General features: G+C 46.4%; 2 protein-coding genes across 2 annotated transcripts; both read right to left on the minus strand.

Moving 5' to 3' along the window:
* Positions 1-2,868: 2,868 nt before the first annotated feature.
* Positions 2,869-3,914, minus strand: LOC136469757 (uncharacterized). The gene is made up of 3 exons (XM_066467830.1): positions 3,837-3,914; positions 3,477-3,794; positions 2,869-3,381 (listed from the first exon to the last, which is right to left on the minus strand). Exons 1-3 carry the CDS (start codon positions 3,912-3,914, stop codon positions 2,869-2,871), a joined length of 909 nt encoding a protein of 302 aa, XP_066323927.1.
* A 10,697-nt stretch (positions 3,915-14,611) lies between these two features.
* LOC136508390 (uncharacterized) lies at positions 14,612-15,798 on the minus strand. Its single transcript, XM_066503061.1, has 2 exons — positions 14,904-15,798; positions 14,612-14,858 (listed from the first exon to the last, which is right to left on the minus strand). Exons 1-2 carry the CDS (start codon positions 15,726-15,728, stop codon positions 14,682-14,684), a joined length of 1,002 nt encoding a protein of 333 aa, XP_066359158.1. The 5' UTR covers positions 15,729-15,798; the 3' UTR covers positions 14,612-14,681.
* Between the last annotated feature and the right edge of the window lie 348 nt (positions 15,799-16,146).

The raw sequence follows: 16,146 nt of genomic DNA on the forward strand, positions 1-16,146 counted from the left end.
AAGACCCGTTCGACTGATATTAAAGTCGGCTAATAAGTCGATCTTAGCTAATTTATTGTGAGAGAAAAATACTATAGATTCTAGTTGATAAATCGGCTGAAGAGGCTTTTCTCCCGGATGACCTTGCTTGACCTGCTGACCAGGTCAGGTCAGTCGTCTGTCTACTGCTGCTACGACGATGGTGTGGATCCACCACCGTCTTTCGGTCTGAGCTTTTTGGTGTACCCGTAGTCTGTAGACCAAAGCGAGTGATGACCGGGTTTGGGGTTTCAGTTTTCACATTTGCAGACAGACTCTGGCGGGTAACTGGAGAGTGAATTCCGCTGGCACAAAGAATGAACTTTTCTTTCAGCCACTAGGTCACTAGCTCGGTGGTTCAAGCTAGGCCATGTTTAATTCCACTTCATTTTGCCAAATTTTTCAAGATTCCCCGTCACATCGAATCTTTAGACACATGAAGCATTAAATATAAATAAAAAATAAAACTAATTATACAGTTTAGACGAAATCCACGAGACGAATCTTTTAAGCCTAATTAGACTATGATTAGACACTAATTGCTAAATAACAACGAAAACGCTTCAGTTGCATTTTGCAAAAAATTTCGGATCTAAACTGGGCCCTACTCCCCCGGTTCTAAAAGACAATGGCATAGTATCGTCTATTTTTTTAAGTTTTATCAAATTTATATTAAGAAATCTCTTTATTTATGATGCCAAATGAGTATAGTTAGATTTGGCACAAAATATATTTTTGTAATATACTTATTTATTGTTATAAATATCAATACTCTCTTTTATAGACCTAATAGTCAAACTTTAAATAACATACTACTCCGTCCCAGAATATCTGTCGTTTCCGATTTTCGTGCCACAAGTTTGACTTGATTTGTAGAAAATACGTACAACATTTGTATCTCCAAATAAATTTATTAAAAAACTAGATTCAAAGATCTTTCCAATGATACTAATTATGTACCATAAATATTAATATTTTGTAATATATATTTTATCAAAGTTGTTTCTCGGGAAGCGAAAGCGACAGATATTCTGGGACGGAGGGTGTAACTAGCAACAAAACTAGAATCACATTATTTTCACAAAAGCCATTCAAAGCCCACTAGGCACTAGAGACGACTACTAAAGTAGCAAATCAAGCTCAGCTAGTTAGGTGTTTTTAGTGAATTCTCCTCAAATTAACGCTGGAGTTTTTTTTTTTTACTTTAGAATTCAACGGTGTTATACTTTCAAGGGAGACGATGATATGTCCAAGGCTAGTGTGGCACCTAATGAGGGTCTGTTCTGTGCATCGGAAAAAAGAAAACCGCGTCAGAAGAATGAATGGCAAGCAGAAGTACGAGTACAAAGGCACAGATACCATTCACTGATGCAGGACAGCTCCGCCCAATTTCCAATGCTGGGCATAGCTGATCTGGCACGCACACGGACGGCGACACGCACGTACTAGTACTCCTGGCGCAGCTGCGCTGCACTCCACCAAGCCACTAGCAATACGGATACGTTTATTTTAGCGAGGATTAGGCAGAGCAGATGCAGCTTTTTGTTACTGCCAGCTGCGCCCTGGCCCTGGCGTTGCTGCTATCACTGTCCTGGGTACAGGGCGTGTTTGGTTCACTTCCCAATCTAGCCTAGCTCGCATGAGCCAGCCAGGCCCCCTTTGGCCAGGCTGAGCACATGCAAGTGGTGGTTGTTTGGTTGGCTGGCTCCCAGCAGCCTGGTTATATGCAGCCGGTGTTTGGTTTCCTGAACCTGCATCGGATTCAAATCAAGAGGATGCAGGAATCATGTTTAGTTGCCTGCATAGAAGCTGGTGGAGTTACCACTTTGATTTAGTGGTAAGGTTACCACCAGCAAGTCCAAAGTTTGCTACAACACTTTGTTTGCAATAAATATTACATCATTTTGGAAAGCTAAATTAAAATTACTAAAGCCCGGACTAATATTATTACACCCTCCACTAAAAATTATATCATTTTGCTACCACACTTTATTTGCAATGAATATTACATCCTTCTTTGCAATGCATACCGCATGCTCCACTACGAACACGCCATCGGCTTCATTTTTTCTTCAGCTTTTAGACCATGGAATGACAAACAAAAAATTAAAGTTCATCAATGACATAAGGCATGTGCTCAGTATAATAAACCAAAACATCATTGGCATAAGGCATGTGCTCAGTATATATAAAAAAACCTCATCATTGGCACAAGGCATGTGCTTAGTTTTAAAAAACGTCATCATTGGCATTAGACAAAAGCTCATATTGAAATGGTCACATCATTGGCAAACAAGATCAGATTAGTTCTCAGATCATCAAGTTCACATCAATGTCAACACAGACAAAAAGAGATGCACCAGCTAGGTAAAGAATGCAGTCTCAGGTATAAAGAAAACAAGCATCACAGGCAATGGACATGTGCTCAGATATAAGAAAACAAACATCACAGGCAATGAACATGTGCTCAGATATAAGAAAACAAGCATCACAGGCAATGGACATGTGCTCAGATATAAGAAAACAAAAATCACAGGCAATAAGGCAAGTGCTCAGAATGAAATTGTGCAAATCACAGGCACAGGCTGGTGCCCATATCAAGTTCAGAACCACAAGGTTCACACCATTAGCAATGGACTCATGGTCAGATTGCCACCACTAGGTTGATCTAGGTTGTAGGTGCAGGGTTATCTAAGACACTAACTATATGTTAGTGTTAGTAAGTAAGCTATGCAGGATCAGATCAACTACACAAAAGAGAAGGTCAACCCACTACACATCCACCAGCTGTAGTTAGGTATGCACAAAAGAGGCACTGCACAAAAGGATCAACCCCAAGCTGTGAAGCCTTCACATGTAGTAGTGCTTGGCCAAGTAGGTCCTTAGCCACAGCTCACGGTGAGAGTCAGACATCTTGACAAAAGCTGAACCCAAGGCCTTGTTGTCCAGTAGATGGCCATAAGCACATATCAGTGCTTCTTCAGTGAAGCCTGACACAAACATAACAGCACCATACAGCTCAGGGTGGGAATCCTCAACCTTGGTCGACCTAATAGCATCAGCAACATCCTTCACTGCCGCTGCCATGCCAGTGAACAGAACAACATCCTCTTCTGCCAGCATGGATCTCTTCCTCTTGTTACCAACTCCTCCCTCACTCTTGGTATCCTCAGGAGTCACAGTCTTGCCACTGTTCAGGATCTCAGTCTTCAGTGAGCTCTCAGCACAGTCAGATGGTGTGCCAAGTGGCTCATTGGAGCCCATAGCCCACTTGCCTGTTGCCTGACCATTGGCAAAGATGACCATCATCTGCTTGTAGTGTTGTATGGGCTTGTTGAGCAGTGGAGCATCATTGGGGTGGTCCTGCATAATGAACTGTCCCTTGTTAGCCATAATGACAAAATATTTCAAAGAGTCATCTAACAAATCAAGTTGTAGTATCACAGGTTCTTGCTCACCTTGGTATGACCATTGTAGTGTTCCTCCTCAAGAACAATCATGCAGTTGTCCTCATCCCACTGAGCTCCACTAAGGTCCCTCAGCTTGGACAGTTTCACCCACCTCTGTCTCCACTTCCTTAGGTGGTTGTACACCTGGGTACCACTAACTTCATGACCACAGAACTCTTGCAAGGCCTTTGCCACCTTGTTCAGGTGCACTTCTTTGAAGCCCTTATCAGTCCTCACTCCAGTGATAATGAGCTGGCATATCTGCTTCAGCACAAAGGCAGACATGGGCTCAGTCCACCTCAGAGAGGTCCTCTGCTGAGCAGGTTCCTATGATGCTGGTATGAAACCAGTCACATCATCCCCAGCAACCACATTGTCACCAGCCAAAAGACCACCATCCAGTCCAGGGAACACAAGCTCATCAGCAGCCATCATCTCCTCAGCCATAGCCTAATTCATCATTGCACATGCCTAGAGCCTCAGCACAGGTGTTTTGTATCTTAGAAAAAAACATCATTGCACATGCCCAAAGCCTCAGATCAAGTGTAGTATCACAGAAAAAAACATCATTGCACATGCCCAAAGCCTCAGATCAAGTGTAGTATCACAAAAAAAAACATCATTGCTATTGCCCAAAGTCTCAGATCAAGTATAGTATCACAGAAAAAAAAACATCATTGCTATTGCCCAAAGTCTCAGATCAAGTGTAGTATCACAGAAAAAACATCATTGCACATTGCCCAAAGCCTCAGATCAAGTGTAGTATCACAGAAAAAAAACATCATTGCACATGCCCAAAGCCTTAGATCAAGTGTAGTATCACAGAAAAAAAAACATCATTGCTATTGCCCAAAGTCTCAGATCAAGTGTAGTATCACAGAAAAAAAAACATCATTGCTATTGCCCAAAGTCTCAGATCAAGTGTAGTATCACAGAAAAAAACATCATTGCTATTGCCCAAAGTCTCAGATCAAGTGTAGAATCATAGGAAAAAAACAACATTTGTCCATGAATAAATTAAATTACAGGCAACTTAATGATACATAATAGAACTCTAGATTCTAGAAAGACCCCTATTAGCCCACATGTGATTAGCCCATTCATCCCTCTGAAGTGCCCAGGCAGCATTGTCATCCATATGAGCAGGATGGGGCTGACTATTTGTGTCATTTGGTACCCAAGAGAACTCTTCTGGAATAACCTCATCAACCCCAAAACTAAGGATCCAGTTATGCATTATACAACATGCAAGCACAAGCTTGATTTGTGTCCTCAAGCGATGGAATGGTTTGTTGGTGTCAATGATGCGAAAACGATTCTTCAGAGCCCCAAATGCCCTTTCTACAGTTACTCTCAAACTAGAGTGCCTCAAATTATACAACTCTTTTGGGTTGGTTGGGTAGTTCCTATTCCCATATTCTTTAAGATGGTACCTACAACCTCGATAAGGAGGAAGAAATCCAGGCCGACAAGCATATCCAGCATCTACTAAGAAGAATTTGCCTAAAACAAATGTGGAGTTCAATTAGATTCATCATTTTGCAGTTACATTTGCTTCTTATTATCACAGTTGATTTAATTACCTGGTGGAACCCTCAACCCATCCTCTCTCTGTAATGCATCAGCAAGAATTGTGGCATCATGAGCTGATCCCTCCCAACCAGCCAGCACATAGGTAAATTTCAAGTCAAAGCTAACTGCTGCTAGCACATTTTGTGTGGGGGCATTCTTTCTACCCCTAAATGCAGCTTGCATCTTGGCTGGAACTTTGGCAAATACATGAGTCCCATCAATGGCCCCAATGTAGTCCTACATGGCATCCAAAATTGCATAGTAAATTGACATGAGCTAATGCAACAATATCCTAGCAGCTACATGACAGGTTTTTTTTACCTTAAAGTAAGGATACCATCTATGGCTGTTGCTAATCTTTACTGGTGTCTCATTGCTTGGAGGTCTAATCATCTCTTGTCTAAGCTCACCAATAGCATACAACACATCTTTAAAATGGCGGTGGACTGTCTCTATAGACCTTCTCCAGTTTTGCTTTACAACTCTAAATCGTTGGTTATGACCAACAATATGGAGAAACATTGCAACTTGCTCTTCAACACAAGAATTTATGTTGTCAGCAAGTAGCTTCTTCTCCCTAAGCAAGTTGCACAAACTAAAAAAGGGTGCCCTTCTCATTCTAAGCATGTTCACACACTCTATATCATTGTAGTTGTAAATTAAGTTCAAGTTCCTTTGGCGCTCCTCATCCCTAATGCTCATTGGACCATAACTGATCTGAGGCCGCTAACTCTGTAGCATTCTAAGTCTAGCAAACAGCAGGGAATACATAGCAGTGATAAGAGCAGCAGCACGAGCAAAAAGAATGCGTCTCTTCTCTTCCAAGTCCATCTAGAAAAAATGAATGGAATTTAAGGACAAATGCTCAGAATGACAATGTCATCATCATGGACTTGGACAAAAGCTTAGAAAAAGGATTCATCATATACTAGAACATGCTAAAAATAAGATTTTCATCATCACAGACTAGGGCAATAGCTCAGAAAAAAGGCATCATCATAGACTAAGGCAATAGCTTAGGACAAAAGGAATCATCACAGACTTGGACAATAGCTCAGACAAAATGGCAACTTCATATACTTGCTCATAATCTCACAAAGTAGGACATGCATCCGAATCCAAGAACGCAGGACTCACTATCGCACGGTACAGATTAGGGGGAAGGCGAAAGGGGGAGTAGATATACAAAATACCCACGTCAACAAGCAGCAGCACCAGCAAAAGCCCAACCTAGCAGGTGAGGGAGCTCAGATATGCAAGCACACAAGCAAAGAAAAGAGGATTAGCATACACAAAATAGGATTTTTACTTGAAAAAAACAAGAAAACAAAATAAGACCTAAGAACAAGGATCCATACCGCAATAACAGCCAAGAAATCAGATCTGGTGTGCCTGCAGCGAGATCAACAAACAATGGTGACCTAGGGTTTCAAATCACACAGAAAAATGGAGAAAGAGGAGGGAAAAACTCACTTGCTTCGAGAGGACGCAAATCCACGGCACCTGCAACAAATCGAGATATGGGGTAGGCATTAGGAGGCCACGAATCCATCAAGAACACCGAGGGGAGGAGGAAGAGGAGGTGGAGCTTACCGGCGGCGTAGACGGGGACCGACAAGAAGAAGAAGAGAGGGAGGCGGCGGGAGGGAAGATATATAGGCGGTGAATGGCGGGAACGGGGGAGGTAACCCTAGGATCTTCGCGCCATCTCCCCGCGCACCGAATCGCCAGGCGCGCGAGCTCGCGGGAGCACGGAGCGAGCCAGGATGAAGAAAAACGGCGGATTTGGGCGTTCCTCGCGAGCCAGGCCAGGAGAGGGCTTTTGCACGAGCGGAGCCTGGGTCGGGAGGGTGGTCAGGGAACCAAACATGAGCAGGCTGCATCCGAAGAGCCTGGTTTACCCTTATGCGGGCAACCAAACACGCCCTAAGGCCGCGTTTAGATGACGAAATTTTTTGGTTTTGGCTACTGTAGCACGTTCGTTTGTATTTAGTAATTAGTGTATAATTATAGACTAATTAGGTTCGAATGTTTCGTCTGGTGATTTCTCACCCAACTATGCAATTAGTTTTTTTTCGTCTACATTTAGTACTTCATGCATGTGCCGCAAGATTCGATGTGATACTTTGGGGTGAAAAATTTTAGGAATTAAACCGGCCCTAAGATTAGCACGCACGAACTGGATTAATCATCGGCTGCGGCGCCAGCTAGTCTCGTCCGGATGTCCTGGCGATCTCCTGGTGCTGGTGGCCCTAGCTAGACCTAGAACCACCAAAAGGTTTCCTCGAGCGGATAGATGAACCCCACTTGTGCTCACGTGCACCGACAGTCCCCGTTAAGATTGATTAACCTAAAGTTGAAGAAGATTATACAGCAGGTCGGGCTGCAGGGAGCGCACAAAAGGTTGGGCGATGGCTCCCAAGTGGTTCGTAGTTTAATGGCTAACAGCCTACCATCACAGTAAGAAGATGGGTGTTTGGGATTCAGAGTTTCAGAACCGTTCGTGGTTGACTAGCGTTGAGTAGGGGAATGCATGCTGATATATAGGTATTACGTAACGATCATTATGTATGGATTGGTCTTCCTGTTTGTGGTAAGTTGTACTATCATGTAAGGGCTATGATTAATAAAGGGCTTACCTAAACCAAAGGTGACAGGGGGCATCTCTGTACTTGAATTTGTTTTAGTCAATCAGCAGGAGCAACCACTATATATACATGCGAGTTTTAAAAATGTTGTTACATAGAAACACACTAGCTAAAGAGGAACTATGTTTCAAAAAAGAAGGAACTGATCATTCAATCCAAGGAATTGAATTTGTTTTCTATATACTTCCTACGTTCCAAAATAAAAGCACATCTAAAATTCAAAATTTATCCAAAAAAGTGCACATATAGGCGGCGTGTTCGCTGGTTGGTTTCTGGGATGGTTTGGGCTGGCTGGTGCTGGTTTGTTGTGAGAGGAAAACACTATTGACTGATTGAATAAGCCTGACTGAAACCAACGAGCGAACATGGTGAGATGTTCTAAGGGTTATCGCATGTACGCTACAGTTCTACAACAGCAGGACGTTCAGCAGCACGTGAGACCATGAAATAGAAAAACAACTTTTGTGACAAACAAAAATGACGGAGGCTCTAGAAATTCCCGGCCTATTCGTTCGGATATCCTTTCTTGACTGCGAGCTTGTATTGAGTAGTCATGTCAAGTGTCTATAAAGACTTTTGTAGGGGCAATACTATAATTTCCCACATACACTAATATGCTCTTTCAAAAGCTAGATGTCTTTTTATTTTGGAACAAAGAGAGTACATAGATTCTGATGTGTTTCTTCGTTTACTATATGTATCTTCACTTTTTCTTTCATCTAAGGGCTCGTTCGGTTCCCTCTAAGCCAACCATTCTTTGAAACGATTTGCTAGCCATAGTGCTTGCTAATTTATATAACTTTTGATAAGCTGGAACGATTTCTAGGTGGATTCTGGGCTAATCGGATGTAGGCCCTATTCTGCAGCTCTACTTTAGCAGTACTTTTCAGCGAACGAACAATATTTTTCTCTTACAACAAATCAGCATAATCCAAATTTCAGCGAAAGTATGTCACCATTGAAATCCTCAATGTTGTTCCCCCATTTCTAGCGACCGCCGCCTCCCGGAATGAGATCGTCTGCAGTTGGCCAGAGAACTTCTCTCTACGGTTGCTGGAAATCTGGCTGCCCATTCCTATCTAACGGTGACCAAAGCATATTCAGATGCCCCCCCCCCTCAGCTCGCTGGCCTGGCCCAATATCACATAGCCTTTCACGTACAAGAGACGCGGTATTTTATTTCCTGGCGCGGCTGCTCGTCACTTTTGGCGCTGGGACTACTTTTTTGCGCGAAAGGGCGTGCGGCGACGATCAGACTATGCTGCTGTGATGCTCTCCATACATAAGTAGGTGCCACAAATCTTTGCACTCATGTCATCTCTTGATGTGTACTTGAACTAGTGTGGTTCTAATTTGATTTTTTTTGTCGTGCCTCTTTGGATTTTATTGGAATTGGCCGATTGAAGGAGATCTGACATGGAAGCTTGAAGGGAACATCAACTTTCTTGAATGACTTTTTTTTTGCATATTTAAGATGGAAGAAAATAGGTGTGTAATTCTATAGTAAATTTTTGTGGTCCATCTAATTAGGGGATAGATTGTTGTTGTTCAGTTCGTCGCCTAATATCATGTCATCTTTATTTGTTCCAGGAACAGAGGATGTGGGGGAGGGAACGAGATCGTCTGCAGTTGAGCTGGATGACTTGTCTCTACAGTTCTTCATCCAAGCCGTTGATATCGGATCCAAGGGTGAGCTCCAAAGAAACTAAACTACCAGGTCTCCAACAGGCCCATATCAGCCCATCCGACCATCCCGCACAACACTCTTCCCTCCCGACTCCAACCTCCGCCGCAGTTTCTCGTTCCCCAGGTTGCACGGTGTCGCGGCTCCTCCGTCGGGAGCGTCACTGGAGCGCCCACTCCTCCAGTCCTCCCGTCTTCATCAGGTGCGACACCAGATCTAGCGCATCCGTCCTCTCCAAGCACAGCGAAGCGGGGCAGTCGTTTCCTTTGCAGGCAGTAGGTCGGCGCGGCGCGCCACGCCGACCTACTACCTGCAATGGCGAGGATGGTGCCACCGCGCCGACCTGCTACCTGCAGAGGAAACGACTGCCCCGCTTTGCCCGCTTCATTGTGCTTGGAGAGGACGAATGCGCCAGATCTGGTGTCGCACCTGATGAAGACAGGAGGATTGGAAGAGCGGGCGCTCCGGTGACGCTCCCGACGGAGGAGCCATGATGCCGTGCAGCCTAGGGAACGATAAACTGCGGCGGAGGTTGGAGTCAGGAGGGGAAAGTGTTGTGCGTGATGGTCGGATGGGCTGATATGGGCCTGTTGGAGGCCTGGTAGTTTAGTTTCTCTGGAGCTCACCCTTGGATCCGATATCAACGGCTTGGATGAAGAACTGCAGAGACAAGTCCTCCAGCTCAACTGCAGACGATCTCGTTCCCTCCCCCACACCCTATGTTCCTGGAACAAATAAAGATGACATGATATTAGGCGGCGAACTGAACAACAACAATCTATCCCCTAATTAGATGGACCACAAAAATTACTATAGAATTACACACCTATTTTCTTCCATCTTAAATATGCAAAAAAAAATTCATTCAAGAAAGTTGATGTTCCCTTCAAGCTTCATGTCAGGTCTCCTTCGATCGGCCAATTCCAATAAAATCCAAAGAGGCAGGACAAAAAAATCAAATTAGAACCACACTAGTTCAAGTACACATCAAGAGATGACATGAGTGCAAAGATTTGTGGCACATGCTTATGGATGGAGAGCACCACAGCAGCATAGTCTGATCGCCGCCGCATGCCCTTTCGCGCCAAAAAAGTAGTCCCAGCGCCAAAAGTGACGAGCAGCCGTGCCAGGAAATAAAATACCTCGTCTCTAATGCGTGAAAGGCTATGTGATATTGGGCGAGGCCCAGCGAGCTGAGGGGGGCATCTGAATATGCTTTGGTCACCTTTAGATAGAAATGGGCACCTAGATTTCCAGCAAGGTAGAGATAAGTTCTGTGACCGCAGACGATCGCATTCCCGCCTCCCCAACTCAACGCTAGCCCATCGAAGAGCGAGACAGTTTTGTGTCCCACGCAGAGCATATGGTACCCCCATACATCTGATTCCGAATTTTCCATCACCCAGCTAGGATTTAGTAGATATGGCAGTATGGCACGATCCATACATGCTGTGAGAGCGTCCACAGTGTGTCAACCCGTCCTTGGGTTTTAACTGGAGCCCACAACTGATTAGATGTCACATGTTCTTCTATCAGCAATGTATCGAACCCAGCATGAGTTCATACGTGGGCCCAAAATCAACTGCACCCTCCTCTCCTTTGCGCGAGCAGCAATGCCAGGAAAGAGTTCTTTATTTCTTCGACCCAGGTTCCATGCGAAGCAGCCGATCCTTCGTCGAACCATGGTTGCAGTGTATAGGACCAAGTTTCATCTTAGCATTTATTGTATTGCATCGACCCTCCCAGCGGATGCTCTGAGAGCAGCGCTTGCTTTGTTGCCTGCCATGCTGCAACTCCGCCGCCTACCTACTTACTCGGCCTATTCGCTGGTTGGTTTCTGGGCTGATTTGGACTGGCTGGTGCTGGTTTATTGTGAGAGGAAAACACTGTTGGCTGGCTGGTTTGAGTTGGCTGAAACCAACAAGCGAACAGGCTGACTGTCTCCACTGTCGGTCTACGTCCGGCACGGAATTCGGATCACTGGATCGATGTCGCCCGAAGATGGTGGCCAATGCAACCAAAGGTTGCGGGCTGCAAATGCAAACAAGCATTTCCATGGATGGCTAGGTGCTATTACCCCCGTATTCGATTCTTTTTTAAGGCTATGTTTAGTTTTCAAAAAAATTTCCAAAAAATGCTACAGTAGCTATCACATCGAATCTTGCGATACGTGCATAGAGCATTAAATGTAGACGAAAAAAAAACTAATTGCACAGTTTAGTTGAAAATCGCGAGACGAACGTTTTGAGCCTAATTAGTCCATGATTGAACACTAATTGACAAATAAAAACGAAAGTGCTACAGTAGTCAAATTCCCAAATTTCGCTAACTAAACACAGCCTAAGTATTATTAGGTAAGCCATCCACAATGCATAGGACTACCCCTCCCCATTTCCTAATTTTGAATGGAATACTTTATTGATTTTTTAGTCCCTTTAATTAACATAGATGCAAATACTTTACTAAGATGATGCACAAAATATCTGTCGTTTTCGTTTCCCAATAAACAACTTTGACAATATATATATTAAAAATATTAATATTTATGATACATAATTTATATTATTAGAAAGATCTTTAAATATAGTTTTTTAATAAATTTATTTAGAGATACAAATATTATACGTATTTTTTTTTTAAATCGAGTCAAATTTGTGGCACGGAAAACAAAAAGGACAGATAATTTGGCACATAGGGAGTGGACTCAATATGCATCCGCTTGTGTTTTTTTTTTTTTTACAGATTTACTCGGTAGCCTTTTTTTTATATACCGTCCTGCCTTCCACAGAAAATCAGAGGGGACCGTGCGAAATACACCGGCCACACGACATTCACATCTAAAATCTGATCAGAGATCCATCCCAGAATTTCCACACAGGTGGGCGGCTAGTAGGTAATGACGTGATGTGACGGGTGACCGCAGCAGAAAAAAAATGTCGGTAGTGTGCCACGTTGTGTGCCGTGCTGTGCAAGCAGTACTAGCGCTGTCCTCTCGCCCTCTCGGGCGTCGCGCCTGCTGCCACGTGCTCACTGCTCAGTTCGCGTTTCTCCGTGAGCGAGCGTACCCTGTTTGCGGCCCACTGACTTCGTTCGTGTACTAGCGTGGTACCAGTACCAAATGAGGCCCAAAAACTATACTAGTCTACCAAGAATCCAAGATAAACACAAATGTTGCTGGGGCTTTGTTTAGATTGTAATTTTTTTTTTTGCTCTCTCTTCGTCACATTAAATTTTTAGACACATGTATGAAGTATTAAATGTAGATAAAAAAAATAACTAATTACACAGTTTGATTATAAATTACGAGACGAATCTTTTGAGCCTAGTTAGGCCATGATTGGACAATAATTATCAAATACAAACGAAAGTGCTAAAGTGTCACGTACTGATTCCTAACCCAATCTAAACCAGGCCTGGCTGGAACTGTGTCCTCAGCAAATGTTGGTGGTGTGCGCTTCTATCAGGGTCCTAAATTGCAATGATTCACCGACCATTGTACGTGTGGCCTGATTCAGAACAGCGCGGCGCCACCCGCCGTCGTGTTTGCTCGCGTCAGTGTCATAGCAAGCATCTCTCGAGCCACGCTGAGCCGCGACCGCGAGGAGAGTCTCTTTTCGGTGCATCTGGGCCGTGACGACAGGCCCCGTTGTTTTGTCTTAGATGGGGGCTCTAGGCCCAACTCAACTTGGGCTGGGCTTCACAAATTAGTATCAACACAAGGAACGAACAGGCTACAAGAGGACCGCAGGAAGCGATCCCCGTACATTTCTCGGCTACGCTACTTCTTCAATCAACAATCGATTTGTTAACATGTCCGTTTGGCCTCAATCACCAGTGCCTTAATGCGTAGTGAACACCTAATCATGCAAACGGTGCCCAGCATTTGCTATAGCTGACAATGTAGTGACACTAACCAACTTGTTTCGGGCTTTCTTGACAAATAAAGCCGATGCCGATCGATACCATTTCAGAAATCATTTGCTCAATCTGCCCTCGATTGCAACCTTCCAGCTAGATCTATGATGAGCTGCTTTTGGATTGTGATCGCGACTTGGCGAGCGTGCAAACTGACATGGACACTGTACCGGTTCATTGTTAGAAAGGGAAGCTCCATCCTATCCTATCCTGTCTTACTAAATCTGCAGCTTTTCTTGCTTAGCAATTAATCTTGCTCGTGAACTGCAAACAAGTCCTACCCGTTTGTCACGATCCTCCTGATGATTGTAAGCAGTAAGGCGATGGTTGCAGGTAATTTAGCAGCAGGATGAACTCAGTGCTGGAACTTCTGAATTTCTACTGCATCTTGCAAATTTACTGAACATTCATTCTGCAGTTCTGCTGATGCTCATGAAAAACGCTAATCGAAGTTTGTTGGCCTGGTTCCACTGTGACACATTGACTCGATTATTAACACAAATCCATGTGACGCTAGACCGGCCAAACGACCTATGCAATTTAACATAGATTCATTTCGCAATTGGAATGCGTGTGAATATTAAAAACAAGAGGGAGCACATGCACATGCTCAATGTAATGTAACGGCACTCTTCGTCAGTTCAGCGTGAACCCAGCACTGCGTTGCATCATTGAACGGCGGGAGCTGAAGCTAGAAATCTGAATCAGGATAACCTGTCATTCAAATACAGCTGCATCGAACTGCCAGACTTTATGGGCACATTATGGTCTCTATTCGAATCTGGCCCATACCTTACGCTCAAGGTTGCTCGTGCTTTTTCTTTTTCGCGAAGAAGGATGTTCATGTTTGTACATTGTAACTGTACTGGGCACTTGCTACGTCCACCGTGGCCCAAGAGCTAACAGAAGACCCGGTGAGCTCCGCGCGATGTTTAACTCATTGCCATGCCATTCGTAACCAAGTTTTATAGAGTCTGGATTCTACATGGACTTCTTGAGGAAAGGAAACAGAGCAGTCTGTTTGAAACGGTGTATTTTCAGTTCTGAAACAGAGCCATATAGTGATCTGCTTCATTCATCGAGTGCCTTTTTTTGAAGAGAATGTGGTTGCAATTCAGAGCAAGATTTTACTGAGCATTTCACCTAATTACATTTTCCTTTCCATCCCGGAACGATTGCTATACATCATGTACACTTTTTGCCCTGTTCGCTTGGCTTGTTGGCTGATTTGTTACGAGAGAAAAATATTGTTCCTTAGAAGAAAAAATATGGCTTATAAGAAGGACGTTTGTACACGATCTACCGAAACGGCAACGCTAGCATCACTCGACTGAACCTCCCTGTGCGCTGCTAATTTTGAAGTGATGGCATTTTCCCTCCAAAAAGACGGGCGGGTCAAAAGCACGGCGTGAGCACGTTGAGCAGCGACACCCTCGCGTTAACGAGCACCCGGTACACCTGCTCGCAGCCGTTCTCCGCGGCCACGACGCAGTCCTCCAGCCTCCGCAGGCGTTCCATGGCCGCCTGCCTCTCCTCCTCCTCCTCGCTGCAGCACTCCGCCTCGAGAGGCACCTGCTCTTTCGCACCGGGCCCCGAGGACTCGCTGGCAGCGGCGACGGCCACCGTGCGCCGGCGCCACCTAAGGAGGTCGGCGACCCACCACACCGGCGCGGCGGCCACCTTTGCGGGTGAGACCACCGACGCCAGCTGGGACGGCATCGCGCGGGAGGCCGATGACGAGGCGGAAGCGGACGCGAGCCCGGCGAAGATGGCTGCCGACGCGGCCGCCGCGGCGCACGTGGCGGCCGCGACGGCGTCGGCCACCGCGGCCTCGCCGCCGTGCTCCGCCGCCGCCGCTACCGCGGTGGAGGCGGACGAGGAGCGGTGGGAGAGGCGGTGCAGCGTGGAGGCGAGGCGGGAGAGGTCGCGGTCAGCGCGTCGCCGTGCGCGGAGCGCCGCGGCCAGGCGGGAGGTGTCGCGGCGGCGCAGCGCGGCGTGCGCCTCGGCGAGGAGCTGGCGCCGCGCCAGGAGCGCCTCGCGGACGCACCCGTGCGCGTCGGCGAGGAGGAGGAGGTCGTCCAGCAGGCGCTCGGCCCACGGCGCCGCCGGCTTGCTGTTGCCCTCCTGGTGGTGGTGGTGGCGGAGCGGGTCCCGCGCCTGCGGGTGGTGGAGCAGGTCCGTCAGCCCGGACAGGAGGCGGCCCAGACGCGCCGCCCCGTCGGCGACCCACGCCGGGCTGAAGGCCTGCGCCGGCTCCTCGGTCCAGACGATGAGCACGTTCGCCGACTCGTGCAGGCCCGCCACTACCGGGTGGAAGCGCCCCGGCAGGCTGTTGCAGCGGACGCGGGAGTAGGACAGCTTCTCGTGCCGCGTGCGGCGGAGTAGCGACGAGGCCTTCGGGACCGTGAGCGCCGTGAGCCGCCGGCGGAACCCCACTGCCATTTGCTGTTCTTCTTCTTGTTGTGGACGGTGTAGTTTGTTGGATTGTCCGGCTTGGTGCGGAAGCTCCCGGCGTCGCTTGGTGTTTGACTTGCCGCCTCGGTGGTGGTGGAGTATGGCAATGGCAGGCAACTTGGAAGGGTGTGTCTCGTTTATATAGGGGGTGTCGCGCATGATTTGGTAGGAGCCCGCACGGGTGGGTTGGCTGCTGATCTTGCTCTGCCATGACCATGTGGAGCGGAGTGTATGGTGCAGTGGCTGGCTGACTGGCGGAGTGGGCACGTTGGATATATTTTTTGGCCGATGGAAAGAGGAGGAGCCTGCCAAGACAGCCCTGCAGCGGCCTGGGCCTGGGAATGGGAGAGTGGCGCCCGCCATGTGTGGCTGGGACACGTGCACCCAGTCGGCGGTGCCTGGGGCC

Source organism: Miscanthus floridulus, chromosome 1 (genome assembly GCF_019320115.1).
Source record: "Miscanthus floridulus cultivar M001 chromosome 1, ASM1932011v1, whole genome shotgun sequence".
Lineage (NCBI taxonomy): Eukaryota > Viridiplantae > Streptophyta > Magnoliopsida > Poales > Poaceae > Miscanthus > Miscanthus floridulus.

Coding starts and splice junctions, on each gene's coding strand:
- LOC136508390 (XM_066503061.1), bottom strand. CDS start 15,728: ATGGCAGTGGGGTTCCGCCGGCGGCTCACGGCGCTCACGGTCCCGAAG. Junction 14,859..14,903: donor GGCGCCGGCGCACGGTGGCC/GTCGCCGCTGCC, acceptor GCGAAAGAGCAG/GTGCCTCTCGAGGCGGAGTG.
- LOC136469757 (XM_066467830.1), bottom strand. CDS start 3,914: ATGGCTGAGGAGATGATGGCTGCTGATGAGCTTGTGTTCCCTGGACTG. Junction 3,795..3,836: donor TTTTGGCTGGTGACAATGTG/GTTGCTGGGGAT, acceptor CCAGCATCATAG/GAACCTGCTCAGCAGAGGAC. Junction 3,382..3,476: donor ACTACAATGGTCATACCAAG/GTGAGCAAGAAC, acceptor TTCATTATGCAG/GACCACCCCAATGATGCTCC.